The sequence below is a fragment of the Scyliorhinus torazame genome, chromosome 3, assembly GCF_047496885.1.
Source record: "Scyliorhinus torazame isolate Kashiwa2021f chromosome 3, sScyTor2.1, whole genome shotgun sequence".
NCBI lineage: Eukaryota > Metazoa > Chordata > Chondrichthyes > Carcharhiniformes > Scyliorhinidae > Scyliorhinus > Scyliorhinus torazame.
This window is the reverse complement of record NC_092709.1, coordinates 109,207,341-109,224,508: the sequence shown is the minus strand read 5'-3', so window position 1 is coordinate 109,224,508 and position 17,168 is coordinate 109,207,341. Positions and strand designations below refer to the sequence as shown.

Genomic DNA, 17,168 nt, shown 5'->3' with positions numbered 1-17,168 from the left:
GCCAGTGAGGGTGTTAAAGACCATGCAGCATCACTACCTTGTTACATAATCCATTCAGCTCATTTAAATATGTCTGCACAGAATTTTCCTGGCGTGCAGAACCTACCGGCCATGCCTGAGAGACCTCGCCAGGACACCGATTAGTACACAAAGTGGACCAGTCATAACGGCGTCTGTAGAGATCTCCCAGGCCACTGGAAACCCCCAGGTGGTCGGGCATTGGGCAGAGTTGCACACCGGCACTCACGCTGGCACCTGCACACTGCCAGGGTGCCCAGGCTACCTCCCCGTCACGAGCATAATGCAGCCCAGAGTTCCCGGTGTGGACTTCCGAAACAGTGCCTTCTGTGTGATTCTTTCACATATCCACTTAGCTTTCTACTCCGAAAGCCTCCGTTAAATTCCACCCTAAGTGTTTGGCTCTCAATGCATGCAGAGCAACAAGATATGTCCCAAATCCATTGCTTCGCCACATCTCAAGAACAAATAATTTCAACCCGGCTCAACTACCTCACCGCGGCATCCAGACCCCCCCTCCCCACTGTACCCAACTTATCTCTTCCGGGGTCCTCGAGCCCCCCTCACCCCACCTCTTATGGGAAAGGCACCCTGGGCCTAACCCCTGGCATGGGCAACCTGGGCACTGCCAGCCTGGCACCCTGGCAGTGCCCATGTCAGTCTGACAGTGCCCCTGCCAGCCTGGCAGTGCCACCTGGGCACCCTGGTAGTGTGCAGGTGCCAGCGTGAGTGCCGGTGTGCAACTCTGCCCAATGCCCAACCACTTGGGGGTCTCCAGTGGCCTGGGAGATCTCTACAGACGCCGTTATGTCTGGCCCACATTTGTGTACTAATCGGTGTCCTGGCGAGGTCTCAGGCATGGCCGGTAGGTTCTGGGCGCCAGGAGAATTCAGTACAGACATATTTAAATGAGCTGAATGGATTATGTTAAGAATGTAGAGGTCAGAACAACTATGGTGTATCTGGCAATATATTCATGTTTGTTTTCAGGACAAGAGCGCTCAAGCTCTACAGCACCAGTTCAAAGCAGAGTTATTTTCATGGAGTTCTTAATTTATTTCTATTCCAAGCATGAAAACTCTTTTTCAGATCTATACTTATTGATTGAGACATCAGCTGATTAACAATACACATTATTTTCACTAACAACACCAGAGTAGTTCAAATTCTAAACTGATTTGAAAACAGATATTTTAACAGCATATATGGATTATCAAATATGGCAAGAGAGAGCCACACACATCATATTGCAATTGGTTAGAAATACAGATAACTGTGGTTGAAAAATATCTAAGGAGGAACCGGTTCCTAAACTTATTCGTACAACTCATTACTTTTGGATGTGTAATCAATTTGAAGGTTCTCTTTGCATAACTCATCTCAAAATTATTCTGGAGCAATTTGTTAACAATGATGCATGATGTTTAATTTATGATTCATATATGGAAAACATTTAAGATTGCTGCATTGATAAAAGAAATTTTCAACAATAATCTGTGCAAGTTAGAACACCATAAGACATTAATTGAAAACAAGTACATACACAAGGTTAAAACAGAAATATTTGGGTATATCAGTCATGATTTCACTTGGTAAAAACTTTAGAATATAAGACAACATTTGAGCACATTCATTACCATGAATACAATTGCTGGTAAAATTAAAGAATCCTTATAGTTGTTTCGGTTCTCCTAAGGATACTTTAACTGATTCCTTATGAATTCCGTCTGAAAAAGAGTGTTGCTACTGAGAAAAACATGAATTTGTTTTATAGTTTTTGCAGGTTTTCCTTTATTTAGGGCTGATTTTCATCACTGTTTATCTCCACGTCCACAGTTGGTTCTTTGGAAATTTTCTTGACTGTTGCAACATCTGCTGAGAAAATCAATATAGTTCAGAATCACTTCATGGTGCTTGAACACAAACAAAGATTCTAACATTGTACACATAAGAGGCAACTTCAACCCTTGAAAGCAGATCGGCTTGGGTTGGGTGGAATGCAAGAATAGAAAAAAAACCTGAAACCAAATCCCAGCCTGCCTCATCCTGCCCACTTCCAGTTTCAATAGAGGCAGGGCGGGGTGTGGGCAGCCAGTCATATTCAGGAGGCGAGTTGGCCATTTAAATAGAATAATGATGCTGCATGGCTCAGATTATGTCTCTTCAAAACCAACAATTCTAGCCAGCTGAGTTTCCCAGCCTCAGGAAATCTGGACCGAAAGGGAAGCCAAGACTACCACATGGAAGAGATGAGTGCCTTTCTAGCACTGCTTATGGGGGCCGGGGAAGTAAGAGTGTTTCTCTATGATCTCCAACCTCGCAAAGCAAATCTACTTCCCAACATCCATATTGTCTTCCTCACCCCCAGGTTCACTCACTTGCCACTGCTCCAGGATCATTCCTTTTCCCTCTTCAGGATCATCAACCTCCCAACTCCAGGATCACCAATCTCCTCACTCCTGGATCACTGACCTGCTCTCAATCCAGATCACCAACCTCCCCACTCCTGGATCACCAACTTCCTCACTCCAGGACTACTGACCTGTTCTCACCCCAGGACCACTAATCTCCTCACTCCTGGATCAAAATCTCCTCACTCCAGGATCACTATCCTGCTCTCACTCCAGGATCGCCAATCTCCTCACTCCCAGATCACCAATCTCCTCACTCCTGGATCACCAAACTCCTCACTCCAAGATCGCCAATCGCCTCACTCCTGGATCACCAATCTCCTCACTCCTGGATTACCAAACTCCTCACTCCAGGATTGCCAATCTCCTCACTCCAGGATCACCAAACTCCTCACTCCCAGATCACCAATCTCCTCACTCCAGGATCACCAATCTCCTCACTCCAGGATCACCAATCTCCTCACTCCAGGATCACCAAACTCCTCACTCCCAGATCACCAATCTCATCACACAAGGATCACCAATCTCCTCACTCCAGGATCACCAATCTGCTCACTCCAGGATCACCAAACTCCTCACTCCCAGATCACCAATCTCCTCACTCCTGGATCACCAATCTCCTCACTCCAGGATCACCAATCTCCTCACTCCAGGATCACTATCCTGCTCTCACTCCAGGATCGCCAATCTCCTCACTCCCAGATCACCAATCTCCTCACTCCTATATCACCAAACTCCTCACTCCAGGATCGTCAATCTCCTCACTCCAGGATAGCCAATCTCCTCACTCCTGGATCACCAAACTCCTCACTCCTGGATCACCAAACTCCTCACTCCAGGATCACCAAACTCCTCACTCCAGGATCGCCAATCTCCTCACTCCAGGATCACCAATCTCCTCACTCCAGGATCACCAATCTCCTCACTCCAGGATCACTATCCTGCTCTCACTCCAGGATCGCCAATCTCCTCACTCCCAGATCACCAATCTCCTCACTCCAGGATCACCAAACTCCTCACTCGAGGATCACCAATCTCCTCACTCCAGGATCACCAATCCCCTCACTCCAGGATCACTATCCTGCTCTCACTCCAGGATCGCCAATCTACTCACTCCTGGATCACCAAACTCCTCACTCCAGGATCGTCAATCTCCTCACTCCAGGATCACCAACCTCCTCACTCCAGGATCGTCAATCTCCTCACTCCAGGATCACCAACCTCCTCATTCCAGGATCGGCAATCTCCTCACTCCAGGATCACCAATCACCTCACTCCAGGATCACTATCCTGCTCTCACTCCAGGATCGCCAATCTCCTCACTCCCAGATCACCAATCTCCTCACTCATGAATCACCAATCTCCTCACTCCAGGATCACCAATCTCCTTACTCCAGGATCACCAATCTCCTCACTCCCAGATCACTAATCTTCTCACTCCAGGATCACCAATCTCCTCACTCCCAGATCACCAATCTCCTCACTCCAGGATCACCAAACTCCTCACTCCAGGATCGCCAATCTCCTCACTCCAGGATCACCAATCTCCTCGCTCCAGGATCACCAATCTCCTCACTCCAGGATCACTATCCAGCTCTCACTCCAGGATCGCCAATCTCCTCACTCCCAGATCACCAATCTCCTCACTCCTGAATCACCAATCTCCTCACTCCCAGATCACTAATCTTCTCACTCCAGGATCACCAATCTCCTCACTCCTAGATCACCAATCTCCTCACTACAGGATCACTATCCTGCTCTCACTCCAGGATCGCCAATCTCCTCACTCCCAGATCACCAATCTGCTCACTCCTGAATCACCAATCTCCTCACTCCCAGATCACTAATTTTCTCACTCCAGGATCGCCAATCTCCTCACTCCCAGATCACCAATCTCCTCACTCCAGGATCACTATCCTGCTCTCACTCCAGGATCGCCAATCTCCTCACTCCCAGATCACCAATCTCCTCACTCCAGGATCACCAATCTCCTCACTCCAGGATCGCCAATCTCCTCACTCCCAGATCACCAATCTCCTCACTCCTGGATCACCAAACTCCTCACTCCAGGATCGCCAATCTCCTCACTCCAGGATCACCAATCTCCCCACTCCAGGATCACTATCCTGCTCTCACTCCAGGATTGCCAAACTCCTCACTCCCAGATCACCAATCACCTCACTCCTGGATCACCAAATTCCTCACTCCAGGATCACCAATCTCCTCACTCCCAGATCACCAATCTCCTCACTCCATGATCATCAATCTCCTCACTCCAGGATCACCAATTTCCTCACTCCAGGATCACCAATCTCCTCACACCATGATCATCAATCTCCTCACTCCAGGATCACCAATCTCCTCACTCCCAGATCACCAATCTCCTCACTCCATGATCATCAATCTCCTCACTCCAGGATCACCAATTTCCTCACTCCAGGATCACCAATCTCCTCACACCATGATCATCAATCTCCTCACTCCAGGATCACCAATCTCCTCACTCCCAGATCACCAATCTCCTCACTCCATGATCATCAATCTCCTCACTCCAGGATCACCAATCTCCTCACTCCAGGGTCACCAATCTCCTCACTCCTGAATCACTGACCTGCTCTCACTTCAAGATCACCAATCTCCTCACTCCAGGGTCACCAATATCCTCACTCCAAGATCACCAACCTCCTCACTCCAGGATCACCAATCTCCTCACTCCTGGATCACTATCCTGCTCTCACTCCAGGATCGCCAATCGCCTCACTCCCAGATCACCAATCTCCTCACTCATGAATCACCAATCTCCTCACTCCAGGATCACCAATCTCCTCACTCCAGGATCACCAATCTCCTCACTCCCAGATCACTAATCTTCTCACTCCAGGATCACCAATCTCCTCACTCCCAGATCACCAATCTCCTCACTCCAGGATCACTAAACTCCTCACTCCAGGATCGGCAATCTCCTCACTCCAGGATCACCAATCTCCTCGCTCCAGGATCACCAATCTCCTCACTCCAGGATCACTATCCTGCTCTCACTCCAGGATCGCCAATCTCCTCACTCCCAGATCACCAATCTCCTCACTCCTGAATCACCAATCTCCTCACTCCCAGATCACTAATCTTCTCACTCCAGGATCACCAATCTCCTCACTCCTAGATCACCAATCTCCTCACTACAGGATCACTATCCTGCTCTCACTCCAGGATCGCCAATCTCCTCACTCCCAGATCACCAATCTCCTCACTCCTGAATCACCAATCTCCTCACTCCCAGATCACTAATTTTCTCACTCCAGGATCGCCAATCTCCTCACTCCCAGATCACCAATCTCCTCACTCCAGGATCACTATCCTGCTCTCACTCCAGGATCGCCAATCTCCTCACTCCCAGATCACCAATCTCCTCACTCCAGGATCACCAATCTCCTCACTCCAGGATCGCCAATCTCCTCACTCCCAGATCACCAATCTCCTGACTCCTGGATCACCAAACTCCTCACTCCAGGATCGCCAATCTCCTCACTCCAGGATCACCAATCTCCCCACTCCAGGATCACTATCCTGCTCTCACTCCAGGATTGCCAAACTTCTCACTCCCAGATCACCAATCACCTCACTCCTGGATCACCAAATTCCTCACTCCAGGATCACCAATCTCCTCACTCCCAGATCACCAATCTCCTCACTCCATGATCATCAATCTCCTCACTCCAGGATCACCAATTTCCTCACTCCAGGATCACCAATCTCCTCACACCATGATCATCAATCTCCTCACTCCAGGATCACCAATCTCCTCACTGCATGATCATCAATCTCCTCACTCCAGGATCACCAATTTCCTCACTCCAGGATCACCAATCTCCTCACACCATGATCATCAATCTCCTCACTCCAGGATCACCAATCTCCTCACTCCCAGATCACCAATCTCCTCACTCCATGATCAACAATCTCCTCACTCCAGGATCACCAATCTCCTCACTCCAGGATCACCAATCTCCTCACTCCTGGATCACCAATTTTCTCACTACAGGATCACCAATCTCCTCACTCCAGGATCACCAATCTCCTCACTCCAGGATCACCAATCTCCTCACTCCCAGATCACCAATCTCCTCACTCCAGGGTCACCAATCTCCTCACTCCTGAATCACTGACCTGCTCTCACTTCAAGATCACCAATCTCCTCACTCCAGGGTCACCAATATCCTCACTCCAAGATCACCAACCTCCTCACTCCAGGATCACCAATCTCCTCACTCCTGGATCACCAATTTTCTCACTACAGGATCACCAATCTCCTCACTCCAGGATCACCAATCTCCTCACTCCAGGATCACCAATCTCCTCATTCCAGAGTCACCAATCTCCTCACTCCAGGATCACTAATCTTCCCACTCCAGGATCACCAATCTCCTCATTCCAGGATCACCAATCTCCTCACTCCAGGATCACTAATCTTCTCACTCCAGGATCACCAATCTCCTCACTCCAGAGTCACCAATCTCCTCACTCCAGGATCTCCAATCTCCTCAATCCAGGATCACTAATCTTCCCACTCCAGGATCACCAATCTCCTCATTCCAGGATCACCAATCTCCTCACTCCAGGATCACTAATCTTCTCACTCCAGGATCACCAATCTCCTCACTACAGAGTCACCAATCTCCTCACTCCAGGGTCACTAATCTTCTCACTCCAGGATCACCAATCTCCTCACTCCAGGATCACCAATCTCCTCACTCCAGAGTCACCAATCTCCTCACTCCAGGATCACCAATCTCCTCTCTCCAGGATCACTGGCTTTCCCCCATTCCTGGGTCATCCATGTTTCCACTCAAGGATCATTGAGCAGCTCCCAGTGGTGGCAGGAGGAGGCCCTTAAATGGCCGAAAATAGGTAATTTGGTTGCTGCATACCCTCCCTGCTGTGGGTAAATGTGGGAGTGGGTAGATGACATGTATAATGCTGCTGACTTGGTGCCCAATTTTACACTGCCACTTGCCAACCCACCCCTTGAGGGGAGAGTAAAATTTGAGTTATAGAAAACGCCCTTCAGCCCATCGTGTCTGCGCCGGTCAAAAAAAGCCACCTAAGTATTCTAATCCCATTTTCCAACAGTGGGCCCATCATCTTGTATGCCTTGGCATCACAATGTTATGAGGGTCTCTATCTCCACCACTCTTTCAGGCAGCAAGTTCCAGACTCCCAACACTCTCTGGGTAAAAAGGTTTTTCCTCAATTTCCCTCTAAACCTCCTGCCCTTACCTTAAATCTATGTCCTTGGTCATTGATCTCTCCACCAAAGGGAAAAGTTTCTTCCTGTCTACTGTATCTATGCATCTCATAATTTTATACATCTCAATCATTTCCACCTCAGTTTCCTCTGCTCCAAGGAAACAACCTCAGTTTATCCAATCTCTCCTCATAACTAAAACTTACCAGTCCAGGAAACATCCTGGTAAATCTCCTCTGCACCCTTTCAAGTGCTATCATATCCTTCCTATAATGTCGATTCCAGAACTGTACACAATATTCTAACTGTGGCCTAACCAATGTTTTATACAGTACAAGCATAACCTCCCTGCCCTTAAACTCCATGCCTCAGCTAGTAAAGCAAGTACACCATATACCTTCTTAATCACTGTATCTATCTGCTCTACTACCTTAAGGGACCGGTGAACATGCACACCATGGTTCCTCTGATCCTCAGTGCTTCCCAAAGTCCTGCCGATTATTGTGTGTTGCCTTGTCTTGTTTGTCCTGCCCAAGTGCATCACCTCACACTTATCCAGATTGAATTCCATTTGCCACTGATCAGCCCATCTGACCAGTCCATCTAAATCCTCCAGTAATCTAAGGCTATCCTCACTATTTATCACCCCACCAATTATTGTATCATCCACAAACTTACTGATCAACCCTCCTGCATTCATGTCTGAATCATCTATACAAAGCACAAGCAGCAAGGTCCCAGCACTGATCCCTGTGGGACCTCAGTGGACATAGGCTTCCAATCAGAAAAACACACCTTGACCCTCACCCTCTGCTTCTTGCCACTCAGCCAATTCTGCATCCAATTAGCCAAATTTCCTTGGATCCCCTGGGCTCTTGCCTTTGCTATCGGTCTCTCATGTGGAACCTTATCAAAAGCCTTGCTGAAGTCTCAATAGAGTATGTCGAATGTATTGCCCTCATCTGCACACCTGGTCACCTCTTCGAAAAATTCAATCAAGTTGGTCAGACATGACCTCCCCTTAACAAAACCATGCTGACTGTTCTTGATTAATCCCTGCCTCTCCAAATGACTCGCAGAATTGCTTCAAATAATTTCTCCACCAGTGAGGTTAGACTGACTGGCCTGTAGTTTCCTGGTTTCTCCTTTCCTCCCTTCTTGAATAATGGGACCACATTGGCTATCCTCCAGTCCTCCGGCCCCTCCTGTGGCCAGAGAGGGATTGAAAATTATTGCCAGCACCTCTGCTATTTCCTCCCTTGCCTTACTCATCAGCCTGGGATATACTTCATCTGGCCCTGGCAGCTTGTCTACTTTTAAGCATAACAGATCATTCAGAACCTCGTCTCTGACTATGTTAATTTCTTTAATTTTATCACAGCCCTTCTCCCTGATTTCTATACCCACACTGTCCCTCTCACTAGTGAACACTGACACAAAGTATTCACTTAGAACCCTACCTATGTCCTCCAGCTCTACACCCAAATTCCCACTGTGGTCCTAAATGGGTCCTACTCTTTCTCTAGTTATCCTCTTATCCCTAATGTACTTGTAAAATAATTTAGGATTTTCCTTTATTTTGCCTGCCAGCATCCCTTCATGTCTCCTTTATTTTTTCTAATTTCCTTTTTGAGTTTCCTCTTGCACATTCTCTGCGCCTCTAGGGCTTTTTGCTGTTTTGAACCCTCGATATGTGCCACAAGTCTCCCTTTTTCTCCTTATCCAATGCTGTATATTCCTCGATATCCAGGGTTCACTAGATTTATTGGTCCCACCCTTTTTCTTGATTGGAACATGTTGGCCCTGTAATCTCCCTATTTCCTTCTTGAATGAGTCTCACTGTTCCATCACAGGTTAACCTAAAAGTGACTGCTTCCAGTCCACTCTGGCCAATTTATATCTGATCTTATTAAAATTGGCCTTCCCCCAGTTTAGAACTTGGATTTCAGGCCCATCCTTGTCGTTTTCCATAACAATCTTGAATCTAATGGTTATGATCACTGTCTGCAAATTGCTTCCCCACTGATATTTCAACCACCTGCCTGACTTTGTTAACCACAATTAAGTCCAGGACCTCTTTTATAGGACCTTTTCATTACTGGTTTAAACATTTATCCTGAATGCATTTTAAGAATTCCACTCCCTCCAAACCTTTCACAGTATGATTACTCCAATTAATGTTGGGCAAGTTGAAATCCCCACTATCACTACCCTATTACTTTTACACTTCTCTGCAATTTGCCCACATACCTGCTGTTCTATTCTTCTCGGAATGTTAGAGGGCCTATAGAACTCTCCCAGCAATGTGATTGCTCCTTTTTGATTTTTTAGTTTGATCCATATGGCTTTATTTGAAGAGCCTTCAAAGATGTCGTACCTCCTTACTGCTATAATTGATCCCTTGATCAAAATTGCAACACCCCCTCCTCTTTTACCTCCTTCCCTGACGATCCTATATCCTGGAATATTGAGCTGCCAATCTTGCCCCTCTCTCAACCATGTCCCCAGTGACAGCAATGGAATCGTACTTCCATGTTTCAATTTGTGCCCTCAACGCATCTGCCTTGTTCGTCAGACTCCTTGCATTAAACTAAATACCATCCAATCTTCCCAAACTCCCTTGTGACTTTATTGGTCGAGAGATTCTATGCTTTCCTGACTCACTTGATGTCTTCTAGTTTTGACTGTGCATCTCTCCCTGCTGAACCTTCTTTCAGGATCTCAGCCCCCTGCCAAGTTAGTTTAAACTCTCCCCAACAGCACTAGCAAACCTCTCTGCAAGGACACTGATCCCATTTCGGTTCAGGTGCAAACTGTCTGCCTTATAGAGGTTTCACCGTCCCCAAAACTGGTCCCAATGTCCCAGAAAAAAGCCCTCCCCCCCTGCACCATTTCTCCAGCCATGGACTAACCTCCTATTTCTATACACACTAGCAATTGGCACCAGAAATAATCCAAAGATTGCTAACTTCTGGGTCATGTTTTTTAATCTACTTCCTAGCTCCCTAAATTCTGCTTCCTGGACCTCATCCCTTTTTCTTCCGATATCATTGGTACCAATGTGTACCACCAGAGGAAGCTTCAGTGGGTATTTTGGTGGCCATTACTTCATTCATAACTACTACTACTATTTTATGGACCCACTTGAGGAACTGAAATCATGCCCTGCAGATAGGCATAAATGTGGCTCGAAAACGTCATTGAATGCATCAGATTATCAGTTCCAAATACAACCATCACAGTCTTTGGATGGCTCACAAGCAATTTCATTGACAGAATCTAAGGGTATTTTATGTAAAAACAACAATAATAGCAACAGAACCAAAGTCTTTAGCATGTTAATGCTATATTTTAATTTATCAACAACTTATATTCGCCGCCGCCATGCAATCAGAGAGGCGAAGGCCACAACATCGGCCTTCCTCCACTCCATGAGCTCCGGCTTCTCTGAAAACCCAAATATCGGCACCAAAGGGTCCGGGTCCACATCCTCCTCCACTATCCTGGCTAAGACCGCGAACACTCACGGCCAGAATCTTCCCAATTTTTTGCATCCCCAAAACATGTGCGAGTGATTCGCTGGCCCCCTGCCCATACCTCTCACACTCTTCTGCTAACCTCTGAAAGAACCCACTCATTCTCGCCCGAGTCATATGCACCCTGTGCATCACCTTAAACTGTATCAGGCTCATCCTTGCACAAGAGGAGGTCCCGTTTACCCTACGCAGTGCCTCACTCCATACTCCCCAATTGATCTCCTCTCCCACCTCCGCTTCCTATTTCTCTTTGATTTTCACCACCCGCTTGCCTCCCCGCTCTCCCAGCCACTTGTATATATCCCCAATTCCTCCCTCCCCTTCCACATCCGGAAGCATCAGTCGCTCCTGCAGGGTGTATCCTGGAAACCTAGGAACCCCTTCCAGACCTTTCGTGCAAAGTCCATAACCTGTAGATACCTGAACTCACTCCCCCTCGGCAGCTCTACCCTCTCCCTTAGCTCCTCCAGACTGGCGAACCCTTCCTCCAAATACAGGTCACTCACCTTGACCGGCCCCACTTCCCGGCACCTCTTGTATACACTGTCCACCCCCCCGGCACAAACCCATGATTCTCGTACAATGGAATTAGCACCAACATCCCTTCCACCCTAAAATGCCTCCTCAACTGATTCCATGGGCTGGATTCTCCACATCCAGACGCCAAAATCGCGTTCAGCGACAGGGCGGAGAATCCAGTTTCCCGCATGAAATCGGGACTGGCACCGGTTCAGTGATTCACCGCCCCCCGAAAAGCGGGGTACGTGCCGATTATCCACCACCTAAGGCCATTGCCCGAGGTCCGCCCTGCTATTCTCCGCCCCTGACTGGGCGAATTCCCAACGGCGTAGATCATGGTCCCACCGTTCGTGATACCCGCGTGGCGACTGCGGACTCAGTTTGGGGCCGCACAGCCGGGGGAGGGTCGATTGGAAGGCGGGGGGGGGGGGGGGGGGGGGCGGCTCATTCGGGACCGGGATTTTTTTGTGTGGGCAGTCCGGGTCGGGCGAGCGGCTGATCGAGGGCACGGCCTCTGATCCGGAGGCGCGGCAGGCCGTAGCTGCAGCTGAGCTGCGAGCTCCACGACAGCTGCCTGATAGCCACCTGCAAGGCTCTGAATCTGTGGCCTTTTGACGGCAGTTTTCCTGGTGTAAAATACCAGTTTTCATAATGGCGTGGGGATGTAGCTCCTGAAATGGAGAATCCTGCCCCATATCTTCACCATGGACTGCACCACCGGGCTCCCTGAATACCTACTCGGAGCCATTGGCAACGCTGCCATCACCATAACCCTCAAACTAGACACCGTACAAGATTCTTCCTCCATCTTAGCCCATTCTACCCCTTCTCCTTCCCACCACCGCCGCCCCTTGTCCACATTCGTCACCCAATAATAATGAAGCAGGGTTGGCGTTGCCGACCCTGCTGCCTCTACCATGAAACAAGCATCTCACTGGCGAGCTCTCATTCTCTGATTTTGCCCACCCCTCTCGGGGGACATAGCGAGGTTCCCTCCCAGAAAAGGCGGGGGCCCCATTTAAATCCATTTCCATCTACTTAAGGGGCTTCCTTGCCATATGTTCACCCCACATTAAGAATTCCCCTCTTGCCGAATGATGTCACATCGGTGAGGTTTACAACTGCTTTTGTAAAACATGAAGCAGTTAAGTGGAACCCGTCAAGGCGCAAAGGTAAGCATAGCCCCAGGGGAAGAGGGCCATACCTGGGCAGTACTCTGGCACTGCTCCCTGGCACCCTAGTGCCAATCCAGCAGTGCCAACTTGGCACTGCCCTATGGAGAGCTCCGTTCTGGGGTGGGTTCCCCTTATGTGTGGGTGGGGAAGTTGCTTATTGGGGGGGGGGGGATTGCCCTTGTGCTTATGGGGACAGGGTTTCCTGGTACTTTTAGGAGTATCAGTGGAGGGAGTGAAAAGGGTACCCTGATCTCTATGAGGTCCCACCCCACCCCGCCCCCGCCAGCATGACGGGAAAAAACATGCATCCATATTTTCTCTGCAGAGTGCCAGAATATCTGGAGATAACACCCAGCTATGCAGCTGGAGAACTGCACGCAGGCTTTCTCGTCTCAGCCAGCACTCTGTGCACATAGTACAAAATTCAGTCCAACAAGTTGAATGACCTCCATCTGTGCTGCCACTATGCTACAATTTTACAAGAGAACTTATGAGGGCCTCACAAAGAAGACTTATCCTCCCTTGCAGCAGGCTACCTATACCTGCCCATCTTTGATAAATCCTGTGCCCCATCCTCATCCCTACTGCTGGGGGCTAGCTGCAAAACCCCCTCTCACATCCCGTCACCAATCCCTGCCAGGGTCTTCCATCCTCCACTGACTTTTCAGGAGTGTTCACACAAATCCTGCCACGAGATGCTCACATTCGCTCACTGGTCAGGCAGTTACTTGGATTCATTGTCAGGAGGACTCTGTAAAGATTCATTTAAATTACGCCATTTCTTTAAGATCGGTAGAGTATTTACATCCCTGGTCCTGCTAGGTTTGCCATCCACTACCATACATCCTTCCAGCCCCTGCCTGTAATATCAAGGCCATTGATTCATTTTAGACACAACCACATCTGAAATGTTATATATCAGCACAAAGACAAAAAAGCATGGCATTGAAAGGGATGTATTAACCAATTTCTCTATTGATGATTTAGACCTATCAATAATATTTATCCGCACATATATGCAAATAATATTTTAACTAAAGCATTAGAGTTAAATATAACCAATGAGATTTATAAAGAAAAGATTATTCCACATTCTATTCAACTTCTCCCTTTAGGGCCTAAGGCAGTATTTATTTGGTTTCTACTGTACCCTGCCTGAGGCATTGCGTGGCGAAATCCAATCTCACATTTCCCACTGGGAGAAAGTGGCTAATAAGTGAGATAAGCTATACTCTCATTCATCAATGTACTCGGGACCTGCAGCTCAACAGAATCTTTCTAAGTGCAAAAAACTTGAAAATAAGACAGAACACCAGAAATCGCACATCCATTTTTTAAAGGACTGCATGCAAATTATTCTTAATGTCATAGCAGTACACTGAACATTAATATAAAAATGTCAAATTAGGAAGTTCTCTTTAAAAATGTTGCCACAATTGTGATTCTGAATCGTACAAAAAGTAGTAATCACTGTCGGATTGACACTCCACTTCTATTTTCTTACCTTGCACCAGACCTCTGCATTTATGCCTCTGGACTTGCAAACTGGGCCTCTACAGCAATGCATGTTCTGAGAGTTCTTCCTTCATATTGCAGGATCGTCGGGGAAAGCTCAAGCACACCCCCTTTCTATGGCATGAGCTGCCTTATTCTGCTATGTAGAGTTTTATGGTCCCAAAGCCACTTTGAGAAGCTACAGGCAAAAGGTAAATAGATCCTCGACTTCCTGACCCATAGATGACAATCAGTAAAGATAAACAACACACCTCCTCTACGATAATCTTCAACACCGGGGCCCCACAAGGCTGCATACTTAGCCCCTTATTATAGTTCCTACACACACAACTGTGTGGCAAAATTCAACTCCAACGACAAGTTTGCTGATGACACGACCATAGTGGGTCGGATCTCGAACAACAGTGAGCACAAAAGAGAAGTAGAGAACCTAGTGGAGAGGTGCAATGAAAACAATCTCTCCCTCAATGTCAGCAAAACTAAGGAGCTGGTCATTGACTTCAGGAAGTGAAATGTCGTAAACACCTCTGTCTACAACAATGGTGCTGAGGTTCTTTACTCAGAGAGTGGTTGGGGTGTGGAACGCACTCCCAGCTATGGTAGTGGAGTTGGACACTTTAGGAACTTTCAAGTGGTTATTGGATAGACATATGGAGTGCACTAGAATGATTGGGAGTAGGTTAATTTGATCTTAGTTTCAGACTACTTCGGCACAACATCGTGGGCCGAAGGGCCTGTACTGTGCTGTACAGTTCTATGTTCTATGTGGAGATGGTTGACAGCTTCAAATTCCGAGGTGTGCACATCACCAACAATCTGTCCTGGTCCACCCACGTTGACACTACGACCAAGAAAGCACAACAGTGCCTATTCTGCCTCAGGAAACTAAGGAAATTGGGCATGTTCACATTGACTCTTACCAATTTTTACAGATGGACTATAGAAAGTATCCTATCTGGCTGCATCACGGCCTGGTATGGCAACTGCTTGGCCCAAGAGCGTAAGAAACTACAGAGAGTAGCGACCATAGCCCAGTCCATCACATGAAACCGCCTCCCATCCATTGACTCTGTCTATATCTCCCGCTGCCTTGGGAAAGCGGGCAGCATAATCAAATTCCCCACCCATCCAGGTTACTATCTGACTGGACTGTATGCAAAACAATACTTTTCACTATACCTCAGTACACATGACGATAAATCTTAATTTGTATGGTGGTGGGTGAAACAGTAGGGTGGCAGGTGGATGAGGAGGTAGGGTAGAAGGTGGGTAGGCGCCAGTGGCAGATGGGTGGGTGAAACGGTAGGGTGGCAGGTGGATGAGGGGGTAGGGCAGAAGGTGGGTGGGGGACATTGGCAGGTGGGTGGGTGAGGGGATAGAGTGGCAAATAGGTGTATAATGGGATTGGATAGAAGGTAGATGGTTGAGGTGTTAGTGTGGCAAGTGGGTGGGTGAGGGGATGGGGTGGAAGGTGGGTGAAGGAGCAGCGTGCTGAGTGGGAGAGGGGATAGAGTAGAATGTGGGTGGGTGAGGGGGTAAGCTGACAGTGGGTAGGGGGTTGGGGGTAAGGTGAGGATACAGTAGCTGGTGAGTGGGTAGTGACGCAGATGGGTGGGTGAGGGGATAGAGTATCATAGAATCCCAGCATTGCAGAAGGAGGCCATTCGGCCCAACAAGTCTGTACCAAGTCTCTGAAAGAGCAGCCTACCTAGGTCCACCCCAGCCCTATTCCCATAACCCCACCTAACTTGCACATCTTTGGACACTAACGTTATTTCTCCAAATGTTCTTGTCTCTCTTCCTGATGATGCCGGGTCATGGGGGTAATCTTCAACTTTGCTGCCTGTGTGGTAATCTGGTGGAGCAGATCACCCACCCATTGTAAAGCCTGCCTTATTTTCATGTCACTGAAATCAATAGTGTGAAAACTGGATACGCTCCATAAAGGCCATGTGGTATACTCCACCAAGTTATCGCACAGTTAACAAAGTTGAAATTACCTTTCATTGTTGGCACAGTTTCATAGCTGGCAAAAATATATATGTATATCTTCCAAGTGATCATTCTTCATGTGTAAACCTAAGCAGTGAGCGCTGGTACGCTATTTGACCATTAAAGGATTCAAGGCAAAACACAATCCTATCCTCATTTGACGACCAGATATAAACAATTTATATTTGCGTTGCAAACCATCCTATCTTATTTTTCCCTTCTTTGCCCAGCGGGACTTTTAGTGATCCAATTGTTGCCTCTGTCTAAAACAGAAGAAAAAGGACATGGAATAGACCATTCGGCCCCTTGAACCAGCTCCTCTTTTCAATAAGATCATGGCAGATATGGTATGGTCTTAACTCTATTTTCCTGCCTGCCCCATGTAACCCTTGACCCTCTTGTCAATCAAAAATCTCTCTCAGCATTGAATAACTTAGCAAAGATATTAGGTCAAACTTGATATTTTCTGGTTTGTATGTTTAATACAGGTACGATTCTGTGTGGTATTTTTACTCAATAAGCTAATGTGGGAACTATTTACATCAATTTTAATGGTGTAGGTAATATACAGTATTGCAAACCCTGGAAATAAGATTTGTTGATAGCTCACTTTGTGCTGCAGCTGTAATGAATGAAAACAATAAAAGCAAGAGGCCAAATTATCTGCAACTGACGTTCAATAAAACGCAATCAAGAGTCAGTCACAATATCGGTATCAACTTAGCCAACATTACACCATCAATATCTGTCACATAGCATA

At 47.4% G+C, this 17,168-nt stretch overlaps 1 protein-coding gene across 4 annotated transcripts in view; it reads right to left on the bottom strand.

Annotated features, from left to right (window-relative positions):
* Window positions 1-1,050: 1,050 nt before the first annotated feature.
* ttc29 (tetratricopeptide repeat domain 29) overlaps window positions 1,051-17,168 on the bottom strand; it is an 830,052-nt gene continuing 813,934 nt past the window's right edge. For 3 of the 4 annotated variants that reach the window (XM_072496097.1, XM_072496098.1, XM_072496100.1), the window contains exon 15: window positions 1,051-1,893. In XM_072496097.1, the coding sequence (XP_072352198.1) occupies window positions 1,814-1,893 (80 nt within the window). In that variant the 3' untranslated portion in view covers window positions 1,051-1,813. The remainder of the gene's footprint in view (window positions 1,894-17,168) is intronic. The other variant, XM_072496099.1, reaches the window with a different exon arrangement.